The 27,018-nt window shown below is 36.8% G+C and overlaps 1 protein-coding gene across 1 annotated transcript in view; it reads right to left on the bottom strand.

Moving 5' to 3' along the window:
* The window catches only part of ccdc171 (coiled-coil domain containing 171), a 157,308-nt gene that overhangs the window by 47,808 nt on the left and 82,482 nt on the right, over positions 1–27,018 (bottom strand). Inside the window, exons 18-22 of the mRNA XM_088627030.1 lie at positions 24,861–25,087; positions 21,896–22,066; positions 20,791–20,976; positions 4,450–4,595; positions 3,143–3,197 (exon numbers count right to left, since the gene is read on the bottom strand). Of these exons, the coding sequence (XP_088483156.1) occupies positions 3,143–3,197; positions 4,450–4,595; positions 20,791–20,976; positions 21,896–22,066; positions 24,861–25,087 (785 nt within the window). The remainder of the gene's footprint in view (positions 1–3,142; positions 3,198–4,449; positions 4,596–20,790; positions 20,977–21,895; positions 22,067–24,860; positions 25,088–27,018) is intronic.

The raw sequence follows: 27,018 nt of genomic DNA on the forward strand, positions 1-27,018 counted from the left end.
GTGGTGCTTATGTTCTGAAAATCAAACACTTTAAAAAGAACCGCTTTCATAAAATGAAGAACACATAATATATTGTAGAATGTATTAACATTATGTGTGTGACTTGAAAATCCTTTGATCTAAGGACCAGGTTTCAAATTTTTTCAAATTGTGAAACGAGAAGCTGAATGGACATTATTGGAGTTATTTTGAAAACTAACATTCTTACTCAGCTTTTGCATAGCTGAAACATTGTAAGAAAATCAGTTTGCAAAACAAAGTAATCAAGTGATAATTACCTTTAGCCTTAATTTTTAACAACATTTGTTATTAGACTGGCTGCTATTAATTATCAACAAACCTAATAGCGCATGGTACTTGCGTGTCTGGAAGCTATTGTTTTCCCTCATGAAAAAATGTCTCATCAGTATTCTGAAGAAAAAAAGCTTTGCGACTTCCAGTTTCTCTTTGGTTTGTAAAAATCAAATCATATATAGATAATCATGGAGATAAACCAGATCATACAGATAGCTCTCTTTTTCACACACTTGAAAAGTTTAGCGTACAGTATGTGAAGCTCATTGAATAAGGGTCATGGTGTTTGACTGAATCACACTGAAGCCAGGCACTCACCCCTAATTCTACGTACTACTCCAGAAACAGCCTTTTATCATAAATATTTTGTTTTCAAGCTTCCTTCTGTGCTAACTGCTTGTTTAGAAGCAGGTGGATAAGGAGCAGCACAGAGGTGTCAATTTTTTTCTTTATTGATTGACAAGGCTGATAAGAACATAACCTCATTTCTGCTAGATACATGCCGATTTTAAGGAGAACAGGTGTAAGAGAACAGAGGGTGACAGGATCCTTCATTGATTATCTATACAGGGTATACTCTTGACCTGTCAAGGCATTCAGGACCCTCAGGAGTTGGTGTCATTATTAGCAGATGGAGGTCAAGATGACACAGACTTGTATACGATGACAGCACAGCTGGCTGGATGATGACAAAGCTGTCCAGCTGGCATACACCTGCAGATGACCTTTTTGTGTAAACCTTAGGAATGGCAGCCAGATGTTCCTGAGAGATCCCAGCATCTGCTCTTTGGGGAGCCATTTGCTTTTTGCTTTTCTCTTTTAATTGAAAATCTTGTAAAGGTCACTTGTGTTCAATGTCCCTAACTAGGGAAGAATAGCTGATAGACATGTGATGTATTGCTTCAAACAAAATAAGAAAAGGCTTGTAAAAACATTTGATAGTGATACCATTGACATCTATTTTTCCCAAGAGTCCATGGGATTTAAAAAAAAATTAAAACTCATATAAATAATACTATTTTAACAACCTACAGGTTTTTATGACTTATTCAACAGCTCAAAAAAAATTCCCAAGTAAATGTTATCTAACTATACCCCACTGATGTAGGGTCCTAGGGAAACTATCTCAAGTATTGCTTTCCCTGCAGCACAGCAACGCCTGTGTTTTTAGCATTATGTGTTTGCTTCCTTTTTTTCCAAAACAGGGTTTGTGCTATTGGTCCCAACCAGATCTGATCCCCTAGTGATTTAAAAAGACATCAACACAATCTCTTCCAGCCTTCTTTCTTCCAGGCTAAACAGTTGCAGCTCTCAACATGTCAGTCTTAGTCATATACTGTGGCCTTGAAGATGTTCTCTGGACCATCCAGAGCAATAAGATATGTTTTTATTACTGGAAACAAAGTATTTTTGGCAAGCAGTTTTTATGTATGTAAATTTTGTTTGATGTCAGCACTACTTATAATTTATTCAAGAATTGTTAGTATTGCTTTAAATTCCCTAGCACTGACAATGGTAAATCCTGAACCAAACCCAAGATCTTTTAGCATGGCTTCAATTAATACATATCTTCTATTTTGCTTTGTATAATTTGGGAGGTAAAACAATATTTTGCATTTGGTATGATTCAATGCCATAATGCCAAGAAATTATGTAAAACATAAGGATTACTAAAAACCGTTGCAGTTAGTTTTAATTTCCTCTTTTACACTGATGTTGTTTGGCCACCAGAACACCAAAAATGAAATGATAGTGCACAGAATTCTTTTATCGTGACATGACAATTTAACAAATTTCTGATCTCTACTCACTTATGTAAGTCATTTAAGGCATTTATGTGGATCAGATGCTTTGAAAATATGGTGGTCCCCATGTGTAAAATTAGAAATTCCCTAATCCCACAGTCATTTAAACCACAGCTAACTTTTAATGGATAGGTGGCACGAATCATGTATAAATTTCACCTCTGGGATATCATATACTTCTAACAGAAAGACTCAGGTTTCAAGAATAAACTTTTAAATATGGTTTCAAAAAATTTATGTAATTAGGATATTTTTTTCTGGCAAATTCTAAATCACATATTTTAAAGTTAATTTATTTTTACGTATATCAAAGTCCGAATGCCAGATCTAAAAATGAACCTTAATTTAATGGCAGTTAATGAAGTTATTCATCCACAGAAACCACAATGTGGAGAGTACAGCCCATTAAAATCAGGCACCCGCCCTGGTATTTCCAAACCAGTTTAAAAAATCTAAGATCAAATATGCAGCTTGCCTCAGAATGTAATACTAACAACCTTTTTTACCTAGAAAAGCATAATCAGAAATCAGGGAAGAAATAACACATTGTACAATAATAAACGCTGTATTATTAAATGACCTAGAGCTTTAGGAAAAATCCAACTTCTGCAAGCTGAATGATTTCAGTTGTCTACTGTAGCCTTTGCCAACAACAGCTGTAAACCACAAGCACCATCAGAGCCACATGTGCTTTCAACTTTCCTCCCCTCTGTCTTTAGCTTGATGCCACACAGAGTAAAGGTCTCTTATATCTGTTTTTCTTTTCTCTGGACTTCAGTATGAATTAGAAATTTAACTTCAGCATGTTATTTTTAATTTGGCGAACAAAGGTCTTCAGTAGCCATAACCTTTCCTGCATCAGGAGTCTTCCTTATACTCCTATACTCTATAGTGTTGCTCTCACTGAACAATTTCTCAGGACATCCTCATTGCACTATGTAACTCGCTAAGGTACTAATGTAAAACAAAGAAATTTAAATATGTAGCACTATAGTAGCTTACTCATGTTATAGTGATGATAAAAACAAAATATTAGTTCATACCTGCTTAAGGCTGCCTGCCACTGACTTCATGTAACCAGCTAGGGAATCTTTACCCCTGAAAAAGAATTGGTGCCTTGATTAATATTTAATATAAGAGATTATATATATTTTTACCAAAAAATAAGTCAATAAATAATTGTGCCAAGCTTGAGATGTTACAGATTAAATAAGCATCATGCAAAGTATGAGATGTAGAGGAAAGCAAAGTATTCTTTTAATCAGTGGTTGCATTGGAGAACTCCATATAGAATGCAAAACATTTTTGAACTTTGAATTTGGAATAAATCAAAATAAGAATATATTTTTCTATTTTTCTATTACCAGTCCTTGGGGCACAACGAAATAATATTTTCTATAATCTCTTAGGAGGACAATTAAAGCTATATTCTTTTGAGGATAACATTTTTCCTTTTAAAGAAAGATTACCGGATTTTGCTCAGGTTTTTAACTAGGATTTCATTCTTTTAACCTTGTTATAACAGATGGCAATTTAAGTACAAGAGAACATTTTTGTTTTCTCTTTCTGAAGCTCCATTTTCTACTGTTGCTGTCATAAATCACAGCAGAACTACTAATAATGAGGAACAAAATAAGGTGATGAATCTGCATTTAAATTAATCACATTTAATATACTGCTCAGACAAGTTGACAAAGTGCTAAAAAGCAATAAAAACTGATAATGTTGTTAAACAAGTATTGTACCCAGTTAAATTGGTATTTTATCAGCATTTTATCAGTTTTTCTAAAAGATATGTAACAAACTTTTCTCATTTTAGACTTGCATCTCATAATTACCAATAAATATTTGCATACGTTACAAATGTTCAAAAAAATGATCAAAAGCTGCAATTTAAGTGGGCTAAAACTGTAACGATGAAACAAAAACAGCACTATTTACTGAAAATATCTACTTACATGTAAATAGTTTGGGGGAGGTCATTAAAATGTGAACTGAAGAGATATAACTTCATTACCAAATAAAGAGAGTAAAACAAAGTGTACTGAAACACACTGCAGCTCCCACTGTAGTCCTGTTTAATAATATGCCATCCCGTGTACAAACCCCATAAACTAACCCCTTCTTGATTCATAATAGGGTATTCTTTACTCTGTGTCGCATCACAATGTTATACCATACATCACTAAAGTACAGAAATGCGTGTGTGCTTGGATATTTCATAGACAGCTTCTGGGTTTTCTGAACTGTTCCTTATTATCCCGGGCTGAGAAAAGCTGTGCACACAGATAGAGAGAATTGATCTTGTGTCTGGTGGTGGAAATGCGTTCCCCTGGGCTCAGCTGCTCACTTGGCTGCCATGCGGAGGGCGCTCTCTGCATCGCGGACGCTCTCCTCCAGCTGCCGCTTGTCCTGTTCCAGCTGGGAGAGATGCTTTCCGAGCTGACGCAAGGATTGATCTTTTCTCCTCAGCTCCATTTTTGCTTCCGAGAGACTCTAGGAGAGAAAATGCAAGAGAATACAAAACAAAACAGCTCGATGACCTACAGTATATGTGGTAAGACAATATGAAATGCACAAAAACAACATTTGTTCTTTATCATTGTTACAAATTAACAGTAAAAATGGAAAAGTATCTATTCTATACAAAGGTAATGAGTGTTGTTAAAAGTTAAATAAGTTATTGAGTCTGTGTTTTGTTCAGAGTTAACTACTGTATTCCTCTTAAATGACAGGACACAAACTTTCAGTTAATTTCTAAGAAAACACACAGAAAGCCATCAGACGATACCAGGTTTTAAACCAGGAATGTCATTAGACTTTTAACCTTAATAAATCACTGGACTACCCATCCTCCTCCCCTACTAGCAAGGTAAGAATAATTTGATAAATTCGAATTATAATCTTAAACTCATACTTTTTTATAGACATGGGACACAGTTTTAATCCTCAATCCGATATTTTGGACTGATATTTTAGAATTCATGAAAACAAATCTATTTATAGTTATATTTAATCAGAGTAACACTCGGCTGTTTTGATTTTTATTAACACTGTTATCAAAAGAAGCATAAATGGGGGAAAAATGCTGCTGTCATCTATATCCACTCCCTAAAACATATTGAAACACTTCTTGTCAGAGAACTAAAATCTTGATAAGACCAGAAAAGGGTTCACTTGAGAGCAAAATTCATGCCCAGTAGTGAAGCAGTAAAAAATATTCTACACAGTTTGTGGTAAAAAAATATATCTCACACAAATACAATAAGGAAAGAAGAAATCTGGCATTATGAATCAAAGAACCCAGTAAATAAAAACCATTCAAAAGCTCTTCTTAAGAAATTTTGTGATAATATCCAATGTCACAAATATTCCTTAGGTTGTAAAAACTGAATTACAGAAAACAAAGTTGAAACAGTTTGCTGCTTATAAAATTAAAAAGCATATGTAAGTGTTCCTGATTAACTACAAAAACAATACCTCCACAGTATAGATGCAGCACCTCTGACACCTTCAAGTGAACAAACCTGTTTGCTTTACTACAGTGTAAGAGGTAAAACAAACGCTTACATTCCCACAGAGATTTGTTAAGGTGTAAAAAATTTATGGTGCAAAGAGAGAGGAGAAAAAAAAAATTCCCATAGTCAATATATGCTGTCCGTGAGCTTTCACATGACTCCAGTGCGCTCAGAGATTTCATATTCACAAAATCCACTTCTACAACTTGTCAAGCCAGGCTTATGAAGTTCAACAAAAGTTACAAAGGGAAAAGGGGCTTTGACTACAGCCAATAACATTAGTTGCGTGCAGTTTTCTTACAATGCCCCATTGCTTCGGTTCTTTTGATTTTACATTGAACAAAACTTCTAAAAATGTCAAATTGCCATGGTGGACAATTTGATTGGTCGATATTGTCAATGAAATATTTAAAGTTACTCATGTAATACTTTTACTTACAAATTCAAAAATTCATTATAACGATTTGTTTGGTGCTGGCCATCTTCAAAAAACTGATTAAAACCTCAAATCAGTATTATCATTTCAGTATATTTGCAAGTACACAACATCTCCTAAACAATTAACCGTTCTCAATCAAATCCCCAAGATCTCTTTCCATGGTTAAAGTCAACATAGTCCTGAAGGTACTTTAAGCAAAGAGGATGGTTTTACAAGAGATCCCAATAAATAGACATGCTGACAGATGCTGAAGAAAACCCTTGTTCTGAACTTTGATTCAACGGAAATGCCTGTAGCTAGCTTTTTTCTTACAACTGTGAGTGACAGACAACAGCTTTAAGAACACATCCCTGCTGCACTGAATGCAAGCTCTTTTCTTGAAAGCTAGTTACAATACTTATAACTTATTAAATTGAAAAACTTTTTAAGGATGTTGAAAATCAATGAAACAATTACAGGCACGTGGATATACAAGTACAAGTGGATATAAAAAGTCTACACACCCTTATTGCAGTTGCAGTTACACTCAATCAATCATGTGGGAAAATGTCTTATGGTCTGATGAGACAAAGGTTGAAGTTTTTGGCCTTAATTCTTGAAGATATCTTTGGCGCAAAGACAACACAGCTCATCATGCAAAGAACACCACACCTACTGTGAAGCATGGTGGTGGCAGCATCATGCTTTGGGGCTGCTTCTCTTCAGCTGGGACAGGGTCTCTAGTCAAGACAGATGGGATAATGACTAGCTCCAAATATCAAGATATTTGGGCACAAAACCTGCTGGCCTCATGATAACGACCCAAAGCACACATCCAAGTCAACTGAGGAATGGCTTCAGAAAAGGAAGATCAAAGTCTTGGAATGGCCAAGTCAGAGCCCAGACCTCAATCCTATAAAAAAACCTGTGGAATGACCTAAAGAGGGCTGTGCACAGGAGATCCCCTGGCAATTTAAAGGAGTTTTTTGCAAGGAAGAGTGGGATAAAAGTCTAGGTGTGCAAAGTTGATAGAGACTTATTCAAACAGAGTTACTGCTGTAATAAAGGCAATAAAGGCTGCTTCCACAAAGTATCAGTTTTGTGGGGGGAATGTGCACACTTATGCAACCAGGGTGCAGTAGGTTTTTTAATTTAAATTATTTTTCCTAATATTTATCTATTTGTTTTTCTCTTGAATTGTGTTGGTTGCAAGGTCACATTAAAGATGTCTGACATGATTAATCTTGATTTCTGGCATTACATGACAAAAAACTGCAAATTCAATAAGGGTGTGTAGACTTTTTATATCCACTGTATAGTGCCATGTTTTTTCTAGCGATGCTATTTGATCTTTAAAAGTAAAATGCCTACAAATTTTAAAAATTAAAATAAATAATATTAATAATGTCAGTTCTTTTATCACATATTTCAAATAAATAATTCTCTACGTTACAATTCTAAATAACACAGAAGAATATGTTTATCAGGACTATAAATACATTTATCATTACTGTGAGGTATTAGTGCAGTGGTTTTTCATTTTCTATAAAATGCTTTACTGCTTTACTATTCAGGTGGCACTATACGTAGTACTAGTCTTTTTCCAGACATATTTGCAAGCTGCATTTCAGGGGATACTGTGATACCCAGGTGGTTATGGACTCTCAAGCACCGGACTCACAGGCTCAGAGCCTCATACTTCTGACATCTCTGTTTGTACCATATCATCCGTTGCACTGGTTTTCAGAGACAGTCTCTCATTCATGCCTCAGTCTTTTATATGACCTCCTCAAACATGATCATCTGTAAGGTTCACTCATATCACTGAGTCCTCACAGTCTCTCTAACTCAATGTCGTGCACACCTCAGGCTTTCGCTTCTTCTAGTTTAACCCTTCTTGGGAGTAAAAAAAAGACCCTCGACTAGGTCGATCCTATTTGGCCAGACCTGCTCAACTGCCCTCTTTACCATACTTGTGGGCTGACATGGAAAAGAACGAGGCTGTTACTCATTGTGAGTCTTCCCTGTACCTGGATGTTTCATGTTTTCTCTAAGGGTCTTCACTGCTCCTAGCCTCCTCAATTATTGTCCAGTCTAGGTTTCACTTGCACTCTATCGGATAGAGCCTCCTACTCCTTCCCTCACTCTCAGGCCACTCCTGATCCTCGCTCATTCTCTCTCCATCTTGGCTTAGTCACACACTCCCCACTCTCTCTCATAGCTTCTCACTCATACCCAAGTCCACACACTTTCTTATGGACTTTCACTTCTCGGGTGTCTGCTCGACTATTCCTGGCTTCCTCACTCTCTGCCAGTCAGTACTTAAACATCTTGTCCCCTCCAGTACTTTCGTTGTTCACACCTCCCCTTCCAGGAAGGTGGAAGGATCTTTCACTGTCTCACACACAGTCCTGTTCATTCTTCTCCTGCAACATGCTGTCTCTCTAAATATAATGGATTTGTGTAGATCCACAATCTCCTCCAAAATTGCTATTTTCACCAGTCCCTTATGGGGGAGTTACACAATAGCTCATTTTCGCATTATGCTTCCAATTCACTCCAGAATTGTTGCTGTCATCAGTTCCCTCACAGGGTTTCACACTCAGCCTACATCATTCGTTTTCCTTTCACCTTCTCTACCTCTCACACAGTAGGTATCATTCTGTTTAACAGCTGAAGCAGTTACTTAATACTAAACAGTTACTAAACTGTTACTTACATTTCAACTCGCAGATATAAATCACATGTGTCTTTTATATCCATCTCTCTAGGCTCATTTACAGACCATATTCTGCTGTCTCGCTATATACCAGAACAACTTATTGTTTTCTCTTTCTGCATCAGTACGGTGACTCTCACTCCCACAACTCAGCATGAGAAACCAGCTGGCTGCATTTACACGCTGGCTCCACAAACGCTCTGGCTCGGCTGGCTCTTCCACTTCAACCCTGCTACTGCCTGATATGTGGGAGACTCTCAATCATATTACCTCTCTCAATTGAGGTTAGCTCGGGACTCACAGCCTGTTATGTTCTCCTAGCAGGGAAACATCTAACCCCCACAGCTCTCTTACTTCTGAACATAGACTGCCTTCAGCTTGGTCACATACTGTAGCAATACAGTGTTACTATTGAGAAGCTTCTCCCATCAGGAATCCCACACCTTGGAAGGCATTATATTAGATATAATGCAAAAAGCTATGAAGCCCATTGCAATATTATATTGATTGATGTGGTATTGTCAGTAAGAATCATGTGAGCTGTAATGATAATTACATTCCTGTGAAGGACAGCACAGAGACAGTGGGATTTCTCACTTTTATTCATAATTACCTCTTTACTCCAGAACTATACTGTATGATGAAAGCACGGTGGTTTAGTGTTGACAATATTCGTCTTGAGATCTTCTGGAGTGAAAGGAACACTTTTCTTCAGTTCTTGGTTGAGGCTTAAGTGCTATATCCTAATGCATTATTGAAAATGTTATTTTGTGGTTAAAACTTCAGTACATTGCTCCTTCTGCTAGCAATGTTGGGGAGACAGTTTGTTTAACAGATTTGAATGGATAAAATGGGAAGGTCCTATGAATGTTTCAGCAATGTGGCAATAGTGAATCTTGCCAATGCTTCCTTTCCAAAGACTGGCAACTATTCCAACTCTGGTACTGAAGTTTACAAGTAGAAAGAGTCTGTTGTTTCCACAGACAACAAAGAATGTGGTCTTATATAGCAATGATATCTTCTTTACTTTCATCTTAAGTCAGGACATACATTTAAATCAATACATATACAGCTTATTTTGAGATGAAGTGTCATGAGGAGCTCATTGATTGCAACAGGGGCCTAATGTAGGTGGTATGAAGAAAAATCCAGCTCCATGAATGCAATGTTCTTACTCTGATTTTACCTTCTAGAAAAACATATAGCCACCTCAATGTCCATGATTTGCTTTTGTGCAGCTTGTCAGGTTTTATTTAGGAAAACAATGCTAATGTCACATAAAGCTGATGTGAGTTCAAGCCGAAAATGCAGTATGGTGTTCTAGTCTGTGTCTGGACAATCCATGATAGTCCAGATGCCAAATTTTAATAAAAATGTAATAAAATTGTTTGATTTTTTTTTTAAATTCCAGAAAGATGATGCCACTGTACGCGGCTATTCAGTCAAGAGTGAAGAGGCTGAATCCAAACTGGGAATCATGTCTAACCTTTTCCCCAGTAGGGCTGAGCATAGTGGATCCTAAAAAGGACTGCCCACTCAGTTAAAGCTGCCAAAATGCACTTCTGTTTCAGCCAGAGTGCTTCATGATCCTGTTGTAACAGCCACCTCATTGCCAGGTCATGACTAGTTGATTCCAAACCTTAGACGATTTTTGACAAAGAACCTCATAATAAAAGTCAAGGGCAGTAAGAAGATAAGAACGTGACAACTCATTTGAGTGGTTAGATGGTTGTTTGATATAATCACATTAAATGTAGTACTTTCCACATTAGAAAAAAAATTAAATTCAAATAAAGATATAAAGCATAACTGACAAAATTTGAGTATGCAATGCAGACATGTCAGCCAAAGGTACCATCCTTGGGTAGCTGTACATGCACTGGATGAGAATTACAGTCACAATTTTAAACGATTATAAATTGGCAAAAGGTGTAGGAATGCAAAGGAGTAATCTTCAATAAATTGTGCAAACAGCTTTATAGTATAGATATGGTTATAGATTGTAGGTTATTCATATTATACTGCCTTATGTTTATAGAAACATTGATAAAAAATAAAACAACCCAATTCAATAGGTTCAAAAGAAACCTATCCACATACATATGTTTTATTACAACAGTTTGTATAATCCATTATCTCTAATGTGAAAGAAAAACATAAAAATAATTCCAAATGAGTGGAGGCTATTTGGCTGAACAAGTCCATTTGATAGTTACAGTAGCAGCTTATTGATCCAAGGCTTCAACAACATGGCTGGATAGCTTATTCCATACTTTCAACCCCCTTTATGGAAATAACTGCCTCTTAGTTTCAAATGCACTCCATGTCATTTCCATTTGTGTCTACTCAATCAGGTTTCAGTGTTTATTCTGAAGAAGTCCACTGCCTTGACTTGAGGATTTTGAAACTTGAATCTGGTCCCCTTGTAATCCTTTCTGTTCAGGACTAAAAAGACCCTTTTAGCCTGTCAGGGCAGGAGATTCCTTCAAGTTCCAAGAATGTATCTGGTTGCATTGTACTGATTCAAGTGGTGACAAAAAATGTGCACAATAAGGTCTTATTTATGAATTGTACAATTTTAACAACCATTGATTGTAATTTTACAATTTTAACTACAAATCATGTAATTTTGTCTTTTTATTACCCCCATACATTTTGTAGATGTAAAATTTAAAACATGCCCACCTAAGACTTTTTCATAAGTAGTCTCTTCAAGCTCATATTTCCCTAATTGTAAAGTCTTGAATTTGATCTAAAACATTATGAATTTCATTTGTAGCCTCTACATTATTTGCCAATACTTCTGTTTTGTTATAGTCTGCAAACGTAACTAGTTTACTAATTACCAGAATTATATAAATCAACATGCTGTGTGGTCCCAGTAAAGATCCTTGTGGTACATTTAGTCCTTGAGAGTACCTGTCAATTTGATTCATTAAACAATTCTCAATCAGAAGAGGAACTTTTATCCAAAGCATTCAGAAATCTAATTACACCATATCATATCTCTGTATTTTAATTATATACTGTTATACAAATGGAAGCCTTGAGTTTTTCAAATGAAAAAGATGTATTTATTAAACAGAATTAATTTATCAAATGAGAAGATTAAGAGAAGTATAGCAAAAACTGCAGTAAACAATGAACTTGAATGTTTCTGCACAAGACTCTTTAATTCAGTTAAATATCATCCAATAACATTGTATCACTAAAATGGTGTTATGCAGCACATCTTTGTACAGATGTTATTTTGGAGGAAATGTTTTCTGAGGTTTTCACATTTTCTGCATAATAGGTACTCCATTTTCTGATCGGAAGAATAACTGCTGTATTTACTAACTTTAAATTAAACCTGAGTTAAAAAGTCTGTGCCAGCAAAGGAAATCTCTTCAGTTGAGTACTGTAAGTATTTATCAGGAACTACCCGTTAATATATTTTTCTTGAAATCTTAAGGCCAGCAAGGCGGAACAGTAGTAGTCTGTGAGTTGAATTTGTCGAAAATTATAGCTTCAAATACTACGTATGCTAGAAAAAAAAATGACCAAATTATATTTTAAGAGACATTACCTTACGTCCTGAGTTTGGTGAATTACTAAGCTCAGTACATATAATTACTGAAGTAGTTTAGGTGGGTAGCTGCGTCAGCATGTGTAGTCTGCAAAGGAACAAGTAATAGGTTTATTCCACACTGAAAAGAGAAGAGAGAAAACACGTTTGTGACACCTGAAGAAGGCTTCACAGCCGAAACGTTGTGTTTCTCTCTTCTATTTTCAGCATGGAATAAACCTATTACTTGTTAATTACTGAAGTATCACCTGCAGTTAATATAAACAGCTTATCATATTTCTGACATAATGAAAAAATCTATAATGACCATTGTTAGGCATTGTTATTGTAAGTGAAACAGCACCCTCAGAACACCAGACTTATGAATTAATTCAATTCAGTACTGATCTTAAAAGAAAAGGAGAAAACTCAAAATTGTAAATAAGCATTTACAGAGGAGTTGACATAGAAAATAAAAAAAAATATTTTTGTTGTTTATTTGCAACATTTTGTTTTCTTAGAGACTGAAAAAAGTTACCACTCTAGAGGGAGGTATGACTGAATGCTTTAAATTATGGGTGAGGAGTATTCTTCACTGAATTTCCAGTTTTTCCACAAGCTCCTCAGAAATCAATATATGTGTAACCAGATTGAAGTTTCTCTTAGAGAAAGTGAAAGAAATCATATAATGAATGTAACACAGGGATCCATGTTTCAGCTTGAGAGTACAACTGCAAAGTAAACAATAATACTAAGAACCTCAAAGAACAGAAGATACAGTGGTGTGAAAAAGTGTTTGCCCCCTTCCTGATTTCTTATTTTTTTGCATGTTTGTCACACTGAAATGTTTCAGATCATCAAACAAATTGAAATATTAGAAAAAGATAACACAAGTAAACACAAAATGCAGTTTTTAAATGAAGGTTTTTATTATTAAGGGGAAAAAAATCCAAACCTACATGGCCCTGTGTGAAAAAGTGATTGCCCCCTAAACCTAATAACTGGTTGGGCCACCCTTAGCAGCAACAACTGCAATCAAGCATTTGCGATTACTGGCAATGAGTCTTTTACAGCGCTGTGGAGGAATTTTGGCCCACTCATCTTTGCAGAATTGTTGTAATTCAGCCACATTGGAGGGTTTTCGAGCCTTAACCGCTTTTTTAAGGTCATGCCACAACATCTCAATCGGATTCAGGTCAGGACTTTGACTAGGCCACTCCATTTTCATTTGGAGTCTTCATTTTCAAATGAAGTCTTCATTTTGTTTTTCTTAAGCCATTCAGAGGTTGACTTGCTGGTGTGTTTTGGATCATTATCCTGCTGCAGAACCCAAGTGCGCTTCAGCTTGAGGTCACGAACAGATGGCCGGACATTCTCCTTCAGGATTTTTCGGTAGACAGCAGATTCATGGTTCCATTTACCACAGCAAGTCTTCCAGGTCCTGAAGCAGCAAAACAGCCCTAAACCATCACACTACCACCACCATATTTTACTGTTGGTATGATGTTCCTTTCTAAAATGCTGTGTTACTTTTATGCCAGATGTAATGGGACACACACCTTCCAAAAAGTTCAACTTTTGTCTCGTCAATCCACAGAGTATTTTCCCAAAAGTCTTCGGGATCATCAAGATGTTTTCTGGCAAAACTGAGACAAGCCTTTATGTTCTTTTTGCTCAGCAGTGGTTTTCGTCTTGGAACTCTGCCATGCAGGCCATTTTTGCCCAGTCTCTTTCTTATGGTGGAGTCATGAACACTGACCTTAACTGAGGCAAGTGAAGCCTGCAGTTCTTTGGATGTTGTTGTGGGGTTTTTTCCGACCTCTTGGATGAGTCGTCGCTGCGCTCTTGGGGTAATTTTGGTCGGCCGGCCACTCCTGGGAAGGTTCACCACTGTTCCATGTTTTCGCAATTTGTGGATAACGGCTCTCACTGTGGTTCGCTGGAGTCCCAAAGCTTTAGAAATGGCTTTATAACCTTTTCCAGACTGATAAATTTCAATTACTCTGTTTCTCATTTGTTCCTGAATTTGTTTGGATTGCAGCATGATGTCTAGCTTTTGAGGATCTTTTGGTCTACTTCACTTTGTCAGGCAGGTCCTATTTAAGTGATTTCTTGATTGAGAACAGGTGTGGCAGTAATCAGGCCTGGGTGTGGCTAGAGAAATTGAACTCAGCTTTCCAAAGATGTGATAAACCACAGTTGATTTATGTTTTAACAGGGGGGGCAATCACTTTTTCACACAGGGCCATGTAGGTTTGGATTTTTTTCCCTTAATAATAAAAACCTTCACTTAAAAACTGCATTTTGTGTTTATTTGTGTTATCTTTGTCTAATATTTCAATTTGTTTGATGGGGCAAACACTTTTTCACACCACTGTACTTTAAGTCCCTTCATTCCCATACACATTATTTCTGAAATACGGGAATGCTGATGATTTGCATACTTTATGTTTGCATTCCACTCAAGTGCTCCACTTCAAGAAATTAAGGGACGGGAAGACTTACAAGATAAAAATCCCTCAGGGGCAAAAAAGTCTGGAATTAAAACTTGCCTTAGGCATATTGCCAAGGTCCATATAACTAATTTAAAGGAAGAAACAAGAAAAAAAGGCAAAAGAAAGCAAAAAACAGGAAAACAGAATGTTTGTTTAATCCTGCTTCATTTTAATCTTTTATTTACAAATTCCAACACAAAAATCAGACTACTTACAATTACCTGTGACTAAACTATCCAGCAAAAATTAAAGGTTAAAACTATTTTTGCAGCAGCCTATATATTAGTTAAGGGCCACCAAATCTTTTTAATGAGCACACAGATGTCATGTCTAGTCTTTCAGAAAATATCTCTACATGAAGAAGTATTACAAAAGCTCACTTTTATGGAAAAACACGGGAGTATTTTATTGACCTTCTTTAATTAACTTAATTATATACACTTTGTATAGAAAGTGCTTTTCTGTACTACATTCCACTTCATCCACTACTGAAGTACACCACCCAGCTGAGTGACACACAGCAGCCATTATGCTTCATCAGTCCCTGTACACAGCAGATCCATAGGTCTTAAGCATTATCAAGCTACACGTCATACACCGCAATATCAGCATTGGAACTAATTACACCATGTTACTTCTTGTGGAAGTACCTCTACTACCTGTGGAAATAAAAGCCAAACCTCAGCTAGGTTCTCACTTTCCTGTCAAGTTTGACATGGCTGGGCTCAGCCCTCCATCTCCCTTGCATGTTTCCAGGGTCTTGGAAAAAAATGAGCCGTGTTATCATGGTCTCTTCCTCTGAGCAGGAGCTGCCCACCTGTCTGGCAAACCTGTCAACTCTTGTCAACTTACAGCATCATCTCTCTGCTTTCTGAATTTGGGATTCGAAACTCCTTTTAGCATCTCTTCCTTCCTCTCCTTGGGGATTTAAGTACCCCTGTTTTCCCTTGCAGTAGTTTAAAACAGTGTGGGCAAGCCCACGGGAAGAAGAATAGTGATGATCTATAGGAAGCTTTATGAAGCCCCCACAATATGAGGGGTTGCATTTCTTACTCTACTGAAAGTAATCACAATGAATGAATATCACCTATAAAAATAACACTATTAGGGAATGTTAGTGTGGTGATACTATATATGGCAAAACAAATACTGAAAACAAGGGAAACAAAAAGTATATCCAACAGAAGGCATATAGAGATTTTTTAAATGGAAAATCTACTTAGTACTGATGCAAGTAATGCTATAAATGTTTACCTTTAAAATATACAAGTAGAGGTCAATGCTGAAAATAAGATAGAAGATAACATTTCAACTGTGGAACCATCTTCAGGGGAAGGTTTAATCATAAGAAGGCTCCACGGTTACGTTTTCTTCTTTCTAAAGTTATCTTCTCAATAACAATAACTCTGTTGTGTATTATTTTGACTTTATAAAAAATTCTCTCTGAGCTGTCTGATTCTAAGAACAACACATCTTCATAATCCACATACGCCCACAACACTGATGCATTAACTTCAGAATGGCTTACATTTTCCTGCTAATAACCTGTTCTTTTTTATTCTTCTTAAATCCTTACAAATACCTATTATTCTCAAAATATATTTAGAAAAACGCAAAGTCTCAGTGAGGTACTGAGGGTTACTTTAGCTGCTTGGTACCTCTGCTCTTTTGACTCGTCAGGTCTAATTGAACCCCTTGATAATCTTTGCAGACTCCAACATTTCCCCTTCTACCACTGTGGGCATGGATGGGGTGCCTAAAGGCGGCAAATGCAACAGTGATAAGTTGCAGGTTAGCCGTTAATTTCTTAACAAGGGTTGCTTGTGGAAGTGCAGTGGCCTGATACCCTGGAAATGGTTCAGGAGAGAATAGGATAAATCAAGTTTAATAACTAGGCTCCTAATTGTTTCTCTCCCTCCCCTCAAATGCTCAACTCTAATTACGTGAAGAACTCTCCAGACTGTCACCTGATATTAAGTTGTTGGAGGCTGAGTGTGGAGCGGTGAGATAATCAATAAACATTTAGCGGCAAAAAGAATGGAGATCCTGCTATGCAGTGGGAACTTCTAGCACCCAAAGCCTTTCTGCTTATGAGAAAGCCTGTGGGACAGCCAGAATGATTGCAAAGCAATAATCCAAAGTACCGTTCCTAGGCCTTGAGGCCTTCAGGCGATGGTACATTTGAGAGAGAAAGGTGAACACGGTCACCCTAATTACAGGGCCGTTTTCACACACTTCAGGCATAAGTAAAGACAGACCAATTAGGTGGAGAGTAAGATAAGGGAAGTTTTATTTGTATACTAATTAAACCCCTGATGAAATTAAAGGAAAAACATACAGCTCAGTAATTGTGTGTCTGAGAAAGGTCGCTTTAGGTGCAGTTATCTGAGAAGCGCAGCCTTGAGATAGTTCCCTTAATCCAAAATGGAGCCTTTGTGTTGCACTGTAGGTCCCAAATAATTTGATACAACCATATGAAATTTCACATTTTGACAGCAGGTTCATCTAAGCATTTACTGCCTGTCCATTGCTTATTAGTCTGAGGGAAGGAAAGTCTAATTACATATACAGATTTTGTTCTCTCCTTCAATTGTTGTACACTACAGATTGAAAGCTTCTGTCTTCTGCCAGAAGGTCCATTTTGTGTTACTGTATATTTCTCTGCATTTTCAAAAAATGCATGATGCTAATTAAAAAATAATTTTCATGCAATCATTGGTGTTTATATACTAATGAATACACATGTACTGTATACGTGAAAACATAGGTAAAAGTATAATTTTTATGCTTTCTAATGACTCAGGGTTGAGAACCCATCTAATCTTTGGCTTATTCGAGACTGATTTAATTCCAAACTATTTCTTCCAGTAGTATTCCAAGAAATTCATTATTAATCTGAAGAGTTTATTCGGAGACTGTTTTTCATCCATGTCACAACAAATTTTCCCAGCTGATTTTAAAGATAAACTAATCTCTGTCAAATAGTTAATGATGCGGCCAAAAAACTCCATTGTTTGTTAAACCTGACACATATTACACAAAGCTCAAAATGTTTGTCAGCTGTGAATAAACAGGATAAAGAAAGTGATACAGTTGTAGAAATGCAGTACATAGTCAACTGTTCCTAAACAAACACTTAAGTGTAAAACTGCAAGCTTTCGTCTTGCTTACTGATAAACATTTTTCAAAAGGAAATATGATGTTAATGTAAACAAAATTAACAATGAGTTTGAAAGGGGGGTATTCACCGAAACGTATGTAGAAAAAATACCAGAGTATATCAGATGGCTGTCTATTAGTCTGTTCTTTTTTCTCCTACATCACTAGTAATATCTACATGCTGTTAAAGTTTGAACAAAAATCCTCTTCCCACAAGAGAGGCATATTCAACCTTTAATCCAGTTCTCTTGGTCAGCTAAGCAAAGCTGCTAGCAACAAAACAACCCCTATGTCTATGCTACAAGTGGGACTGGGTGACTTCAGTGGACGTGCCTGTTTGGCCCTTTTGGACTGTTGTCTGGCCCTACCTCATTATCTTCCCCATGAGAGGTGCAGCTCTGGGGTCTTTCTCATCACAACATGCAAGAATGATGTGACTAGACAACCCAGCACACAGGAGGAGAAGGAAGATAAGCCAAATATGTGCAATAATTGGTTATGTTTTGGACCCTTTACTGTAAGTGGTAAGCCTTAAACACTCATTTATCTTCCATAAGCAAATTAAATACAGCAGGTACTGTAAACCCTGGTGGCATTTGACGTTGTACAGTAAAAACGCATACAGGATGTGCATGGAAATACAGATGTTAAGAGTGTGGATCTGCGGCAGTGTGCAGAGTAATAATTAGAAGTTAATGCCAAGCTGAAATAACAGAGGAACATGAAGAAGCTTGGAGAATCCTTGAGGTATGTGGGGGAATGAGGGAGACCAAAAGGAGAGCAATGTCAGAGTGGCCAGGGTGAAAAGGGAACCTTTGAGAAAATCAAAATCTGGAAAGCATATTTCAGATGTGTGGAAGGCAGAAATCTGCAAAAGGAGAGATTTAGAAATCCATTATTCCATCATTGAAAACTGGGAAAATAAATGTATAATTTAAGGATCCTACTGAATTCTGGTATATACAGAGAGAGTACAAAAGACTCTTTTAATGTAATGTTATCCTCGATTATATAATTAAATGGCATGCAAGACAAATACGTGCATCACCCAGGTGAGATTATAAATTCAATTTTGAACAATTAAGATGCAAGGAAAGGGAGTAGAATATTCTTGTTCACTTTTGTTTACCACCAAAGAATGACACGGCTATGTGAAATCTTAAAATGTGGGCACTATGAAACAAATGTCTAATGACTACTAAAAACTATGTCTTTAGTCCATGAAAAGAGTTGATAGAAAGAGTGACGGGTCTTTATCACATGATACCACTAGTGCTAAATCACTGCTTAAAAGGTTAGAGTTTAATGGCAGATCAGCCTAGCCCTTTTCTGTTCTTCAAAAATATCTCAACCCTTATTAGAGATTATCTTCACAGAAACCCCCTGCAATGCGTTGTCACAGTAAGCTGTGCTGCTTGGGAATCAAAGAGGGTGCCCCACAGAGCTCTGGTAAAGCTCCACATTATCTCACAAGTAAAGAAGGCTGCATGTGGCAGGATCTTCAAAAGTCAAGTAATCTTGCGATTTGACAGTTCACAGCATGAGGGCTTGTTTCTCATTTCTGAGGTGAATTTAACACATTTACTGCCCTTGCTTCAAATTGAAATAATTGCAGGCAAGAAAAAAACATATTAATCATTAGAGCACTAATGGGTAAATGTAGATAAATGTAGAGATTCTCCTTGGAAAAAAAAATAGGATGATTAATGTTTATTGTTGCCCCTGCATGTATGAATTAAAATAAAGTTCAGTGTTGTACCCACAACTTCAGTACATTCTTTACCTGGCTCAAATTATACATCAGTACAAAACAGATCAGGTTTTTTAGAGATGATCATAAGCATTAGATGTTATACAAGGCAGTATCAGCATTGGAACTAATCATATCCTGTTACTTCTTGTAGAAATATAACCCAAGCTTTAGCGACCACACTTTCCTGTCAAGGTTGACGCGGCTAATGCTGCCCTCCATATCACCCCTGCACATTAATAGGGTCTTGCAAAAAAAAGAGCCCCGTTGTTAGGATCTCTCCCTCTGAACAGCAACTGCACACCTGTCTGGCATACCTGTCAATGAAGAACTCATAGTATCTTATAGTATCACCTCTCTTCTTATTTAATTTGGGATTTGGCACTCCTCATTTCCCTTTCAGAAGTTTAAAACCGACAGTGTAGGTAAGCACTGAAAGTATGCAATAACTCAGGCTGTGCTCAGGAACTCAGATCACATTCATCTGCTTCTTGAAAGAAGCTGAGAAGACACCTTCCTGGGCTTAAAAGAAAAAAACTGTCAGGCTAAATATAATTTCTAGTCTTGAACAGAGAAGACTAAGTGGGGACCAAATTATTCAAAATCCTCAAACGTATTGACAAAGTCAACTCGAAAGACTTCCTCAGAATCAACTGTGAAATATGAACCAGAAACTACACATTCAGAACTGAGACCAGGAGACACTTCCTTAGGCAAAGGGTTTGTGGTATAGGGTAAAGTATCCAGGCATATTGTTAAAGCTGATAGCCTGCCTTCTTTCATAAACAGCTCAATTCAATTTTCTTATCAGCTAGCTAACAAGTGCAACACATGACAGAGAGGCCAATCATTTGTAACCGTTCATATTTTAAGTATGTGCTATAACGACTGCATTACAAAAATAATCTTTTCATCTGACTACAATGGTGCTCATCTACACATAGGAAGAAAGATTTGGTGTTACTTAACAAATCAACCCCCAAGATACAGTAGTGTGACCTAAATTATTTAAAACTATAATGATTTGGCAATCTCAAGGCTTGTGAGATGAACACAAATCATATACAGTTGATGGAGAAGCCTACCTTGACAGCTTCAGCCAGTGTCTGGTCCTTCTCTGCCTCTTCTCCAGAGTGCAGCTCCAGCCTAAGGCCTAAATCCTGGAGCTGCTGGGCCTGTTCGTGAAGCAGTGCCTGGGCCTGCTGCTCTCGCTGAAGAGCACTGTTCAGTTCTTGGCACACACTCTCAAACCTCTCCAAAGGAACTCCAGCCTGTCAGGCAACATGCATTGCAAAAAATGTATTTCATTCATTTTGTGCTCCCATTTATACAATCCTGTTTTTTTAAATATTTTCAGATCAGACCAGATATTGTAAAATGTGGTGATTTAGGCTTACTAGAGTTTGTTTAGTATTTTGATTAAATTTCACAATATGTATTGCAAAGTAGAGATGCACTGTGAATATAAGAGCCACATTGCATTAGAAGCACTGTCTCCATTCACGCAATTTTGAAGAGAAATGCAGAGTCAAAAGTTTAATTTTACAGTTGTATATCTATTTAAAAATTTTATTATCACTATCAAAGGTAGAAGCGTAGTCTTTGTATTATTAGTGCTATGCTGTAATTATTAATATATATTTTACACAGAAAGTAATACGGTATATTAAACATAGGGCAATTGTTAGATTTAGTTTTTAAAACAGTGTATTTTTTATTGAACTGGGGAAACATTTTAATTTTGTTTAAGATTAAACATCACTTATTCTATGAAGATTTCAGGAATTCTTTTTTGATTAGTCAGACTGTTACTTTATCTAAAGCACAATACACATCTGAAAACCGTTTGCACTGTACCTTTGCCTATAATTCCCATTTATCCCTGAATTTTAAAATGTACAGTACTGCAATAATCAATAATAAAGACTTCTTTCTGGATTGCGAAATACATATACAGTACATTGACTGTATTTCCAGATCCTTGCAAATGGTAAGACGTTATGATAAGCAGCTCCTATTAAAACATAATTATGAATCATATAGACATGGTAACTTTAAGTCACCATATTTGCTTCAAATGCACTCAGCATGAATCAGTACAAAATCCCATGCTACTTTGTATAATTAGAAATATGAAGTGTTGGGATTAGAACATGAACTTAAAGGACAGCACTGCAGAGGCACACTCACAGTTTGTTTCAGATCCTTCCAGCCCAATGCTTTGTCCGCCTCCCTCTTCATATCCTTTACAGTGCGCTTGAACTGGGCCAGCTCCATGCGCAAGCTGCGTCGCTCCACCTCCGCTGCGTGCAGCCGCTGGGTGAACTCAAGGATGTGATGCTGCAACACTGCCACCATTTGCTAAGAGAGGCACATACTGTATTTTTTAGAAATAACAAATTGCAATCCTGTTTAGGCTATAATCTAAAGCACGCCATCACGCTCTAAAAAAAAATTGTCGGAATAGGAACAAACCCTGCTGAAGTTCACATCTTCAGAAAATAAGCTAAATCAGATGCATGAGATTAAAAACGTCTTTCACATCTGTCTTTCACATACCCTCTACCAATCGTGAAACATGATGTAAAATCAATTAGGTCTAAATGTTCTACTCATTAGCCACATTTCGCAAGAGATACTCACTTGCATTTCTTTTTCACTACATGTTTTCATATAAACTCTGGAGGTCAGGGAGAGACCTCCAACATTGAAATCTTCTCTAGCCCTTAAGTTTACTGAAAACTTTCAGCTGCGTTTTGTGCAAACCGGCCACTGAGGGTAATGCATTTCTTCATGATTCATTCTACGAACACTTAAATTCCACTTCCGAAGAATTGGCACAACATTTATCCTTTTAGAGTGTCTTTCTCAGAGCAAAAATTTTTTTAGAAGAGAAGGTGCTAAGCTTGAAGCAGAGAGCCTGCAGCCATACATTGATAATCAGTAACTCTGACTATGACGAATTTGTGCTTAACACAGGTTATTGGTTTCCTAGATCATCCCCAACATGGCATATCATAAAATTAGTTCTGATAAGACCATTTATTTAAATTAAAATAAAAAAGCCCAACTGAATGCACTGATACCAAAAGTATTTGTTTAAAAATATCATTCAGACAAGACACTAAATATTATGAAACAATTTAAAAGGAAAAGATATTGTAAATGATGGTAAAACAGTTTATATTTCAAAAATGGACACACATAATTGTCACTCTTACCAGCTGGACATATCTAACTACATTTTAAATTATATTTACCTAACATCAAGCAAAAGAAGAATATTAATATTACATTTAATATTGTACTTTTTGCAAAAGTACAATAGTGAAACATGTTTGATTAACACAATCAGGATAGAAGGAGAGAGGTGGAACCTGCATACAGTATATTTAAAGGGAGCTACCATGTCAAGCAAAGGGTTAAATGAGTTAATCCATGTGTTGGACCAATTAAGAGAGTTTTAATAATTCAATCAAATATTGAATATAATTATATTTATGGCAGGTGGCAAGATGACTGAATAAAGCTAACTGAATTACTGACTGACTGTTACATTGTCAATGTATTGTTAAATTATCCTTTACAATTAAAAGACAAAATCATTAATTGGAAGCTAAGTGTTGTATGAATCCTGAAAGGTGCATTTTTTTAATTCAATAACTCTTACATCTCTTTAAATTAGACTTATTGAAGCCCGTTTACAAGGACAAACCCCAAATTTTGATCTTTGCCATTTCAGTCTGTTAATTTATTATACAGTACATTGTATTAACAGGGCCTATAATCAAAGAAACACTTTAGCGTAAGGGTGAATAAAAAAAAAACTTCTCTCAGTGTAAAAATAATAACATCTTTGCAAAGGAGTATACCATACACTGTAATACTGATGAGCTGTTCACTGGTTCTGACACTAATAAGAGCGAGTTTGTTCCCTGGTATCCTTCAAGAAACCGCTGGACAAAATCTTTGGATAAAAAAGATAAGATAAGATCACTTTATAGGCCATATACAATTTCTTGCGTTAGGAATTTGTCTTTTCGCATACCCCAGCTTGCTCTCCATGAGACACAGACACACAGAGAGGGAGAGAAACTTGGGGTCAGAGCACAGGGTCAGCCACTGTACAGTGCCCCTGGAGCAGTTGGGATTCAGGGCCTTGCTCTGGAGCCCAACAGAGTAGGATTCCTCTCCCGGCCGCAGGATTTAAACCGGCAACCTTCCAGCCACAGGCGCAGATCCTTAGCTACAGACCCACAGCTACCAAATGAAAATGATGTGTTTAACAGCCTCCTCTCAAGTTTAATCTTTATCATATTCTTATGAGAGATCCAATACAATATAAAATTCAGTAACTGACCTTCCTGACGTGTATTTTTTCAAAAAAAGTCCCCTTTCCTTCCCCAAAATCTTCTCCTGAAAACCGTCATTTTTTTCAAGATTCTTTTCATCTTTGGTATAGTCTAAAGTGATTTTATTCATCCATACTGGGACTTGAAAACAATTATGATAAAATGGGTCTCTTTTATTTTGTTTTGCAGGAAAATATCAGTTACTCTTTCGTATGATGCAGTTAGTTTTTACTGATAACTGCGTCTCACAGGCAGGCACACAATCCAACTGTAGGAGCCCCATGATTTCCGGAGGCTAATGGAGTTTTCCAGGAAAAAAATGGCGATTGGGGAAGATTTGGAAAATCGGGAGACAGGGCTGGATTCAGGCAGGAAAGAGCGTTTGTAAGTCAAGCTCAAGTCACAGGGACATGGTTTTTTAAATAATCTGTAGCACGTCGTAAGACAAGGCTGAGCATAGCGGTAGTTTAAATGACAGAGCACATTCCCTGTGTCGGTTCAGGTATTATATAGGGAATCTGGTGTATTTAATTAGATGATGGGGAACTGGCTTGGTAAAGGACGACCAAATCAGCAGGCAGCCCGAGCCTGTTAGAATCATAGCTCTGTGAGAAATAGGCTCAGCTGGAGGAACGCTGCATTTTTCCATGGCAGCTGTGAGCTGAGAGCCGCTGCAGATCTGGGCATGAAACACTTAGTTTAAGTTCTTTGGGACCAGTGAGGCAATAACAACGAGGTTTCTGTTAAAGGAGGCTACAAAGAAATTAAAACATCCTTTGAAAATAAATGACAGGCGATATTACCTTATTTGTCACCGCTTCGGGCAGACCAGCTTTCAGCATCTGTGCATTGAGTCTGTGAAGCCCCTGGCCCAGTCTTCTAGTCAGGGCACCCTTGTCTCCATACCAGGTGAGCCTCCCTGAGACCCCTGCACTGCCCTCCATCTCCACACCTAGCTTCTCCATCAGCTTGCCAAAGGAATTCTGAGCAGCAGCGAGGACCAGAGGACCCGAGGATGGCAAGCTGGCATCTGACAAACAATCGGTAAGCACAATCAGGCTGTATCTGCACATGACTGATCTCTCATGTCAAAGAATCCTGTCCTAACATTTTCAAGTCCATCCTTACTAAACATTAACACACAAAACAGCAATATTCAGTAACCCACAGGAGAAATAACACCTGAATTTGTTCTATGATTTAAAGAACATCACAACTTCTAAAGCATGCCAGCAAAGAAGAAGAAAACTGCTGGAAAAATTTCTGGTTAATGCATCTGTGATGTTTCATGAAGAAAATTAACTCTGTGCCCAACCTTTGGCACTACATTATTTAACATGGAGAATTATTAAACATGTCTGAAATGTAAGGTAGCACGTAAAGTACTTTGTTTAAAAAATGTGTATTACCATTGTAATCAAATTTCATATTTATGAACACATCAATGCTCTTCCCTCAATAAGGTTTATCCCAAAGAATGGTCTTTAGTCACTCTGGTCGAAATGAGACTGGCACAGGTGTGCTGAGTGTGCACACACTGTTCAGAATCATACTGATGAACTGCTGAAAGTGTTGATGCTGTAATCGTTGGTGGATCGATGGAACTCTTGCTTTTTATCATAGTTTTGGCTATCAGCTCATCAGTCCAGTTTTATTTAACATCACTCATTGCTATCAATTGATAGTAAATCCATTATTTCTAAAACATCTGACACTTAATAATTCAGTCTGTACTAAATATGAGCTTTGTAATTTTAAGTGATCACATATGATTAATATTGTCTGTTACAAGAATGTCTTCAGTGCCTGAAATATTCAGGTAATTTTTGTGATATTTAGGCAGAAGGCATTATGAACACTGGTCAAGTACAACTTTTTATGTTATACATTAACAATGCAGCATCATCATAAACTGGTAGACCCTAGAATTACCAGTGTCAGATCAGTTAGGGTTTTTTTTCCAACTGAAATGCCTCTTCTACTTTCTGCAAAGTGTTTTTTTTTCCCAATACTAATCGAAGTACAGATTTAAACCCCCCAAAACAGCACAATGTTCTGTGGGGTTAATGAAATTGTGAGTGGCACAAACAATTGAAAGACTGCTGACTAGGAGAGAAGGCAGGTAAAAGTGTGTTGTTTCCATTTGCTCACAGACTTTAAAGAACCATCAAATAAAACACCTTCAGCCTGAGACATTCTTACACCCATCACAAGTAAAAAAAGTAGACAGATTTTAAATTAAAGGATGGGGCAAACACTGATTCAGCAATAATGTCCTAAGGGATAACCTCTGTCCTGGCAAAATGAGCAAAACGGATAAACAAATATACAGTCCCCCAAACACTATCTCTTCTTTCTAAAAACTGTTTTTGATCAAAAAACATTTTGGTCTGCTGACCGTTCGTTAGGCTTATTATCTCAAAACATGAAACATATACACTATAATTAGCAATGCATCTTATTTCAAATATGTACTTAACATTAAAAAGGTATGAGAAACATCAATCATTATATAAAAAGATGGATATCACTCTTTATTTAATCCAAAAGAAGTTAAGGTCCACAATTAAATAATAAAAATAGCTCCAATTTGAATATCTCATCACCATATAGTAGCTGCTTTTCCAAGAACTACAAAACAACATGATATTTGCAATAATTGGTGATTGTGGACCTTTGTTCTCGTAAATGTGCGGTAAAGGCAATGGATATGGATAGTGCCGTTTTCTGAAAGATTTTTCTAATTAACAAATGGCTTTCTACAAAGCCAACTCTCACTCCCAAAAGAAAAAAATCAACTTGAACCAAAATCTATTTGTTCAATTGTTCAAGCTGAAGAGTAGGACCTCTAGGAATATTAAAAGTACTAGAGATGAAATACATAAAAACTTATCACCAGGTCCTCATGCTGTTATAACAAAGTTATTAAGGAAACATTAAGTTATAGGTTAATTAAACCCT

Source organism: Lepisosteus platostomus, chromosome 1, assembly GCF_059453375.1.
Source record: "Lepisosteus platostomus isolate fLepPlt1 chromosome 1, fLepPlt1.hap1, whole genome shotgun sequence".
NCBI classification, from domain to species: Eukaryota; Metazoa; Chordata; class Actinopteri; order Semionotiformes; family Lepisosteidae; genus Lepisosteus; species Lepisosteus platostomus.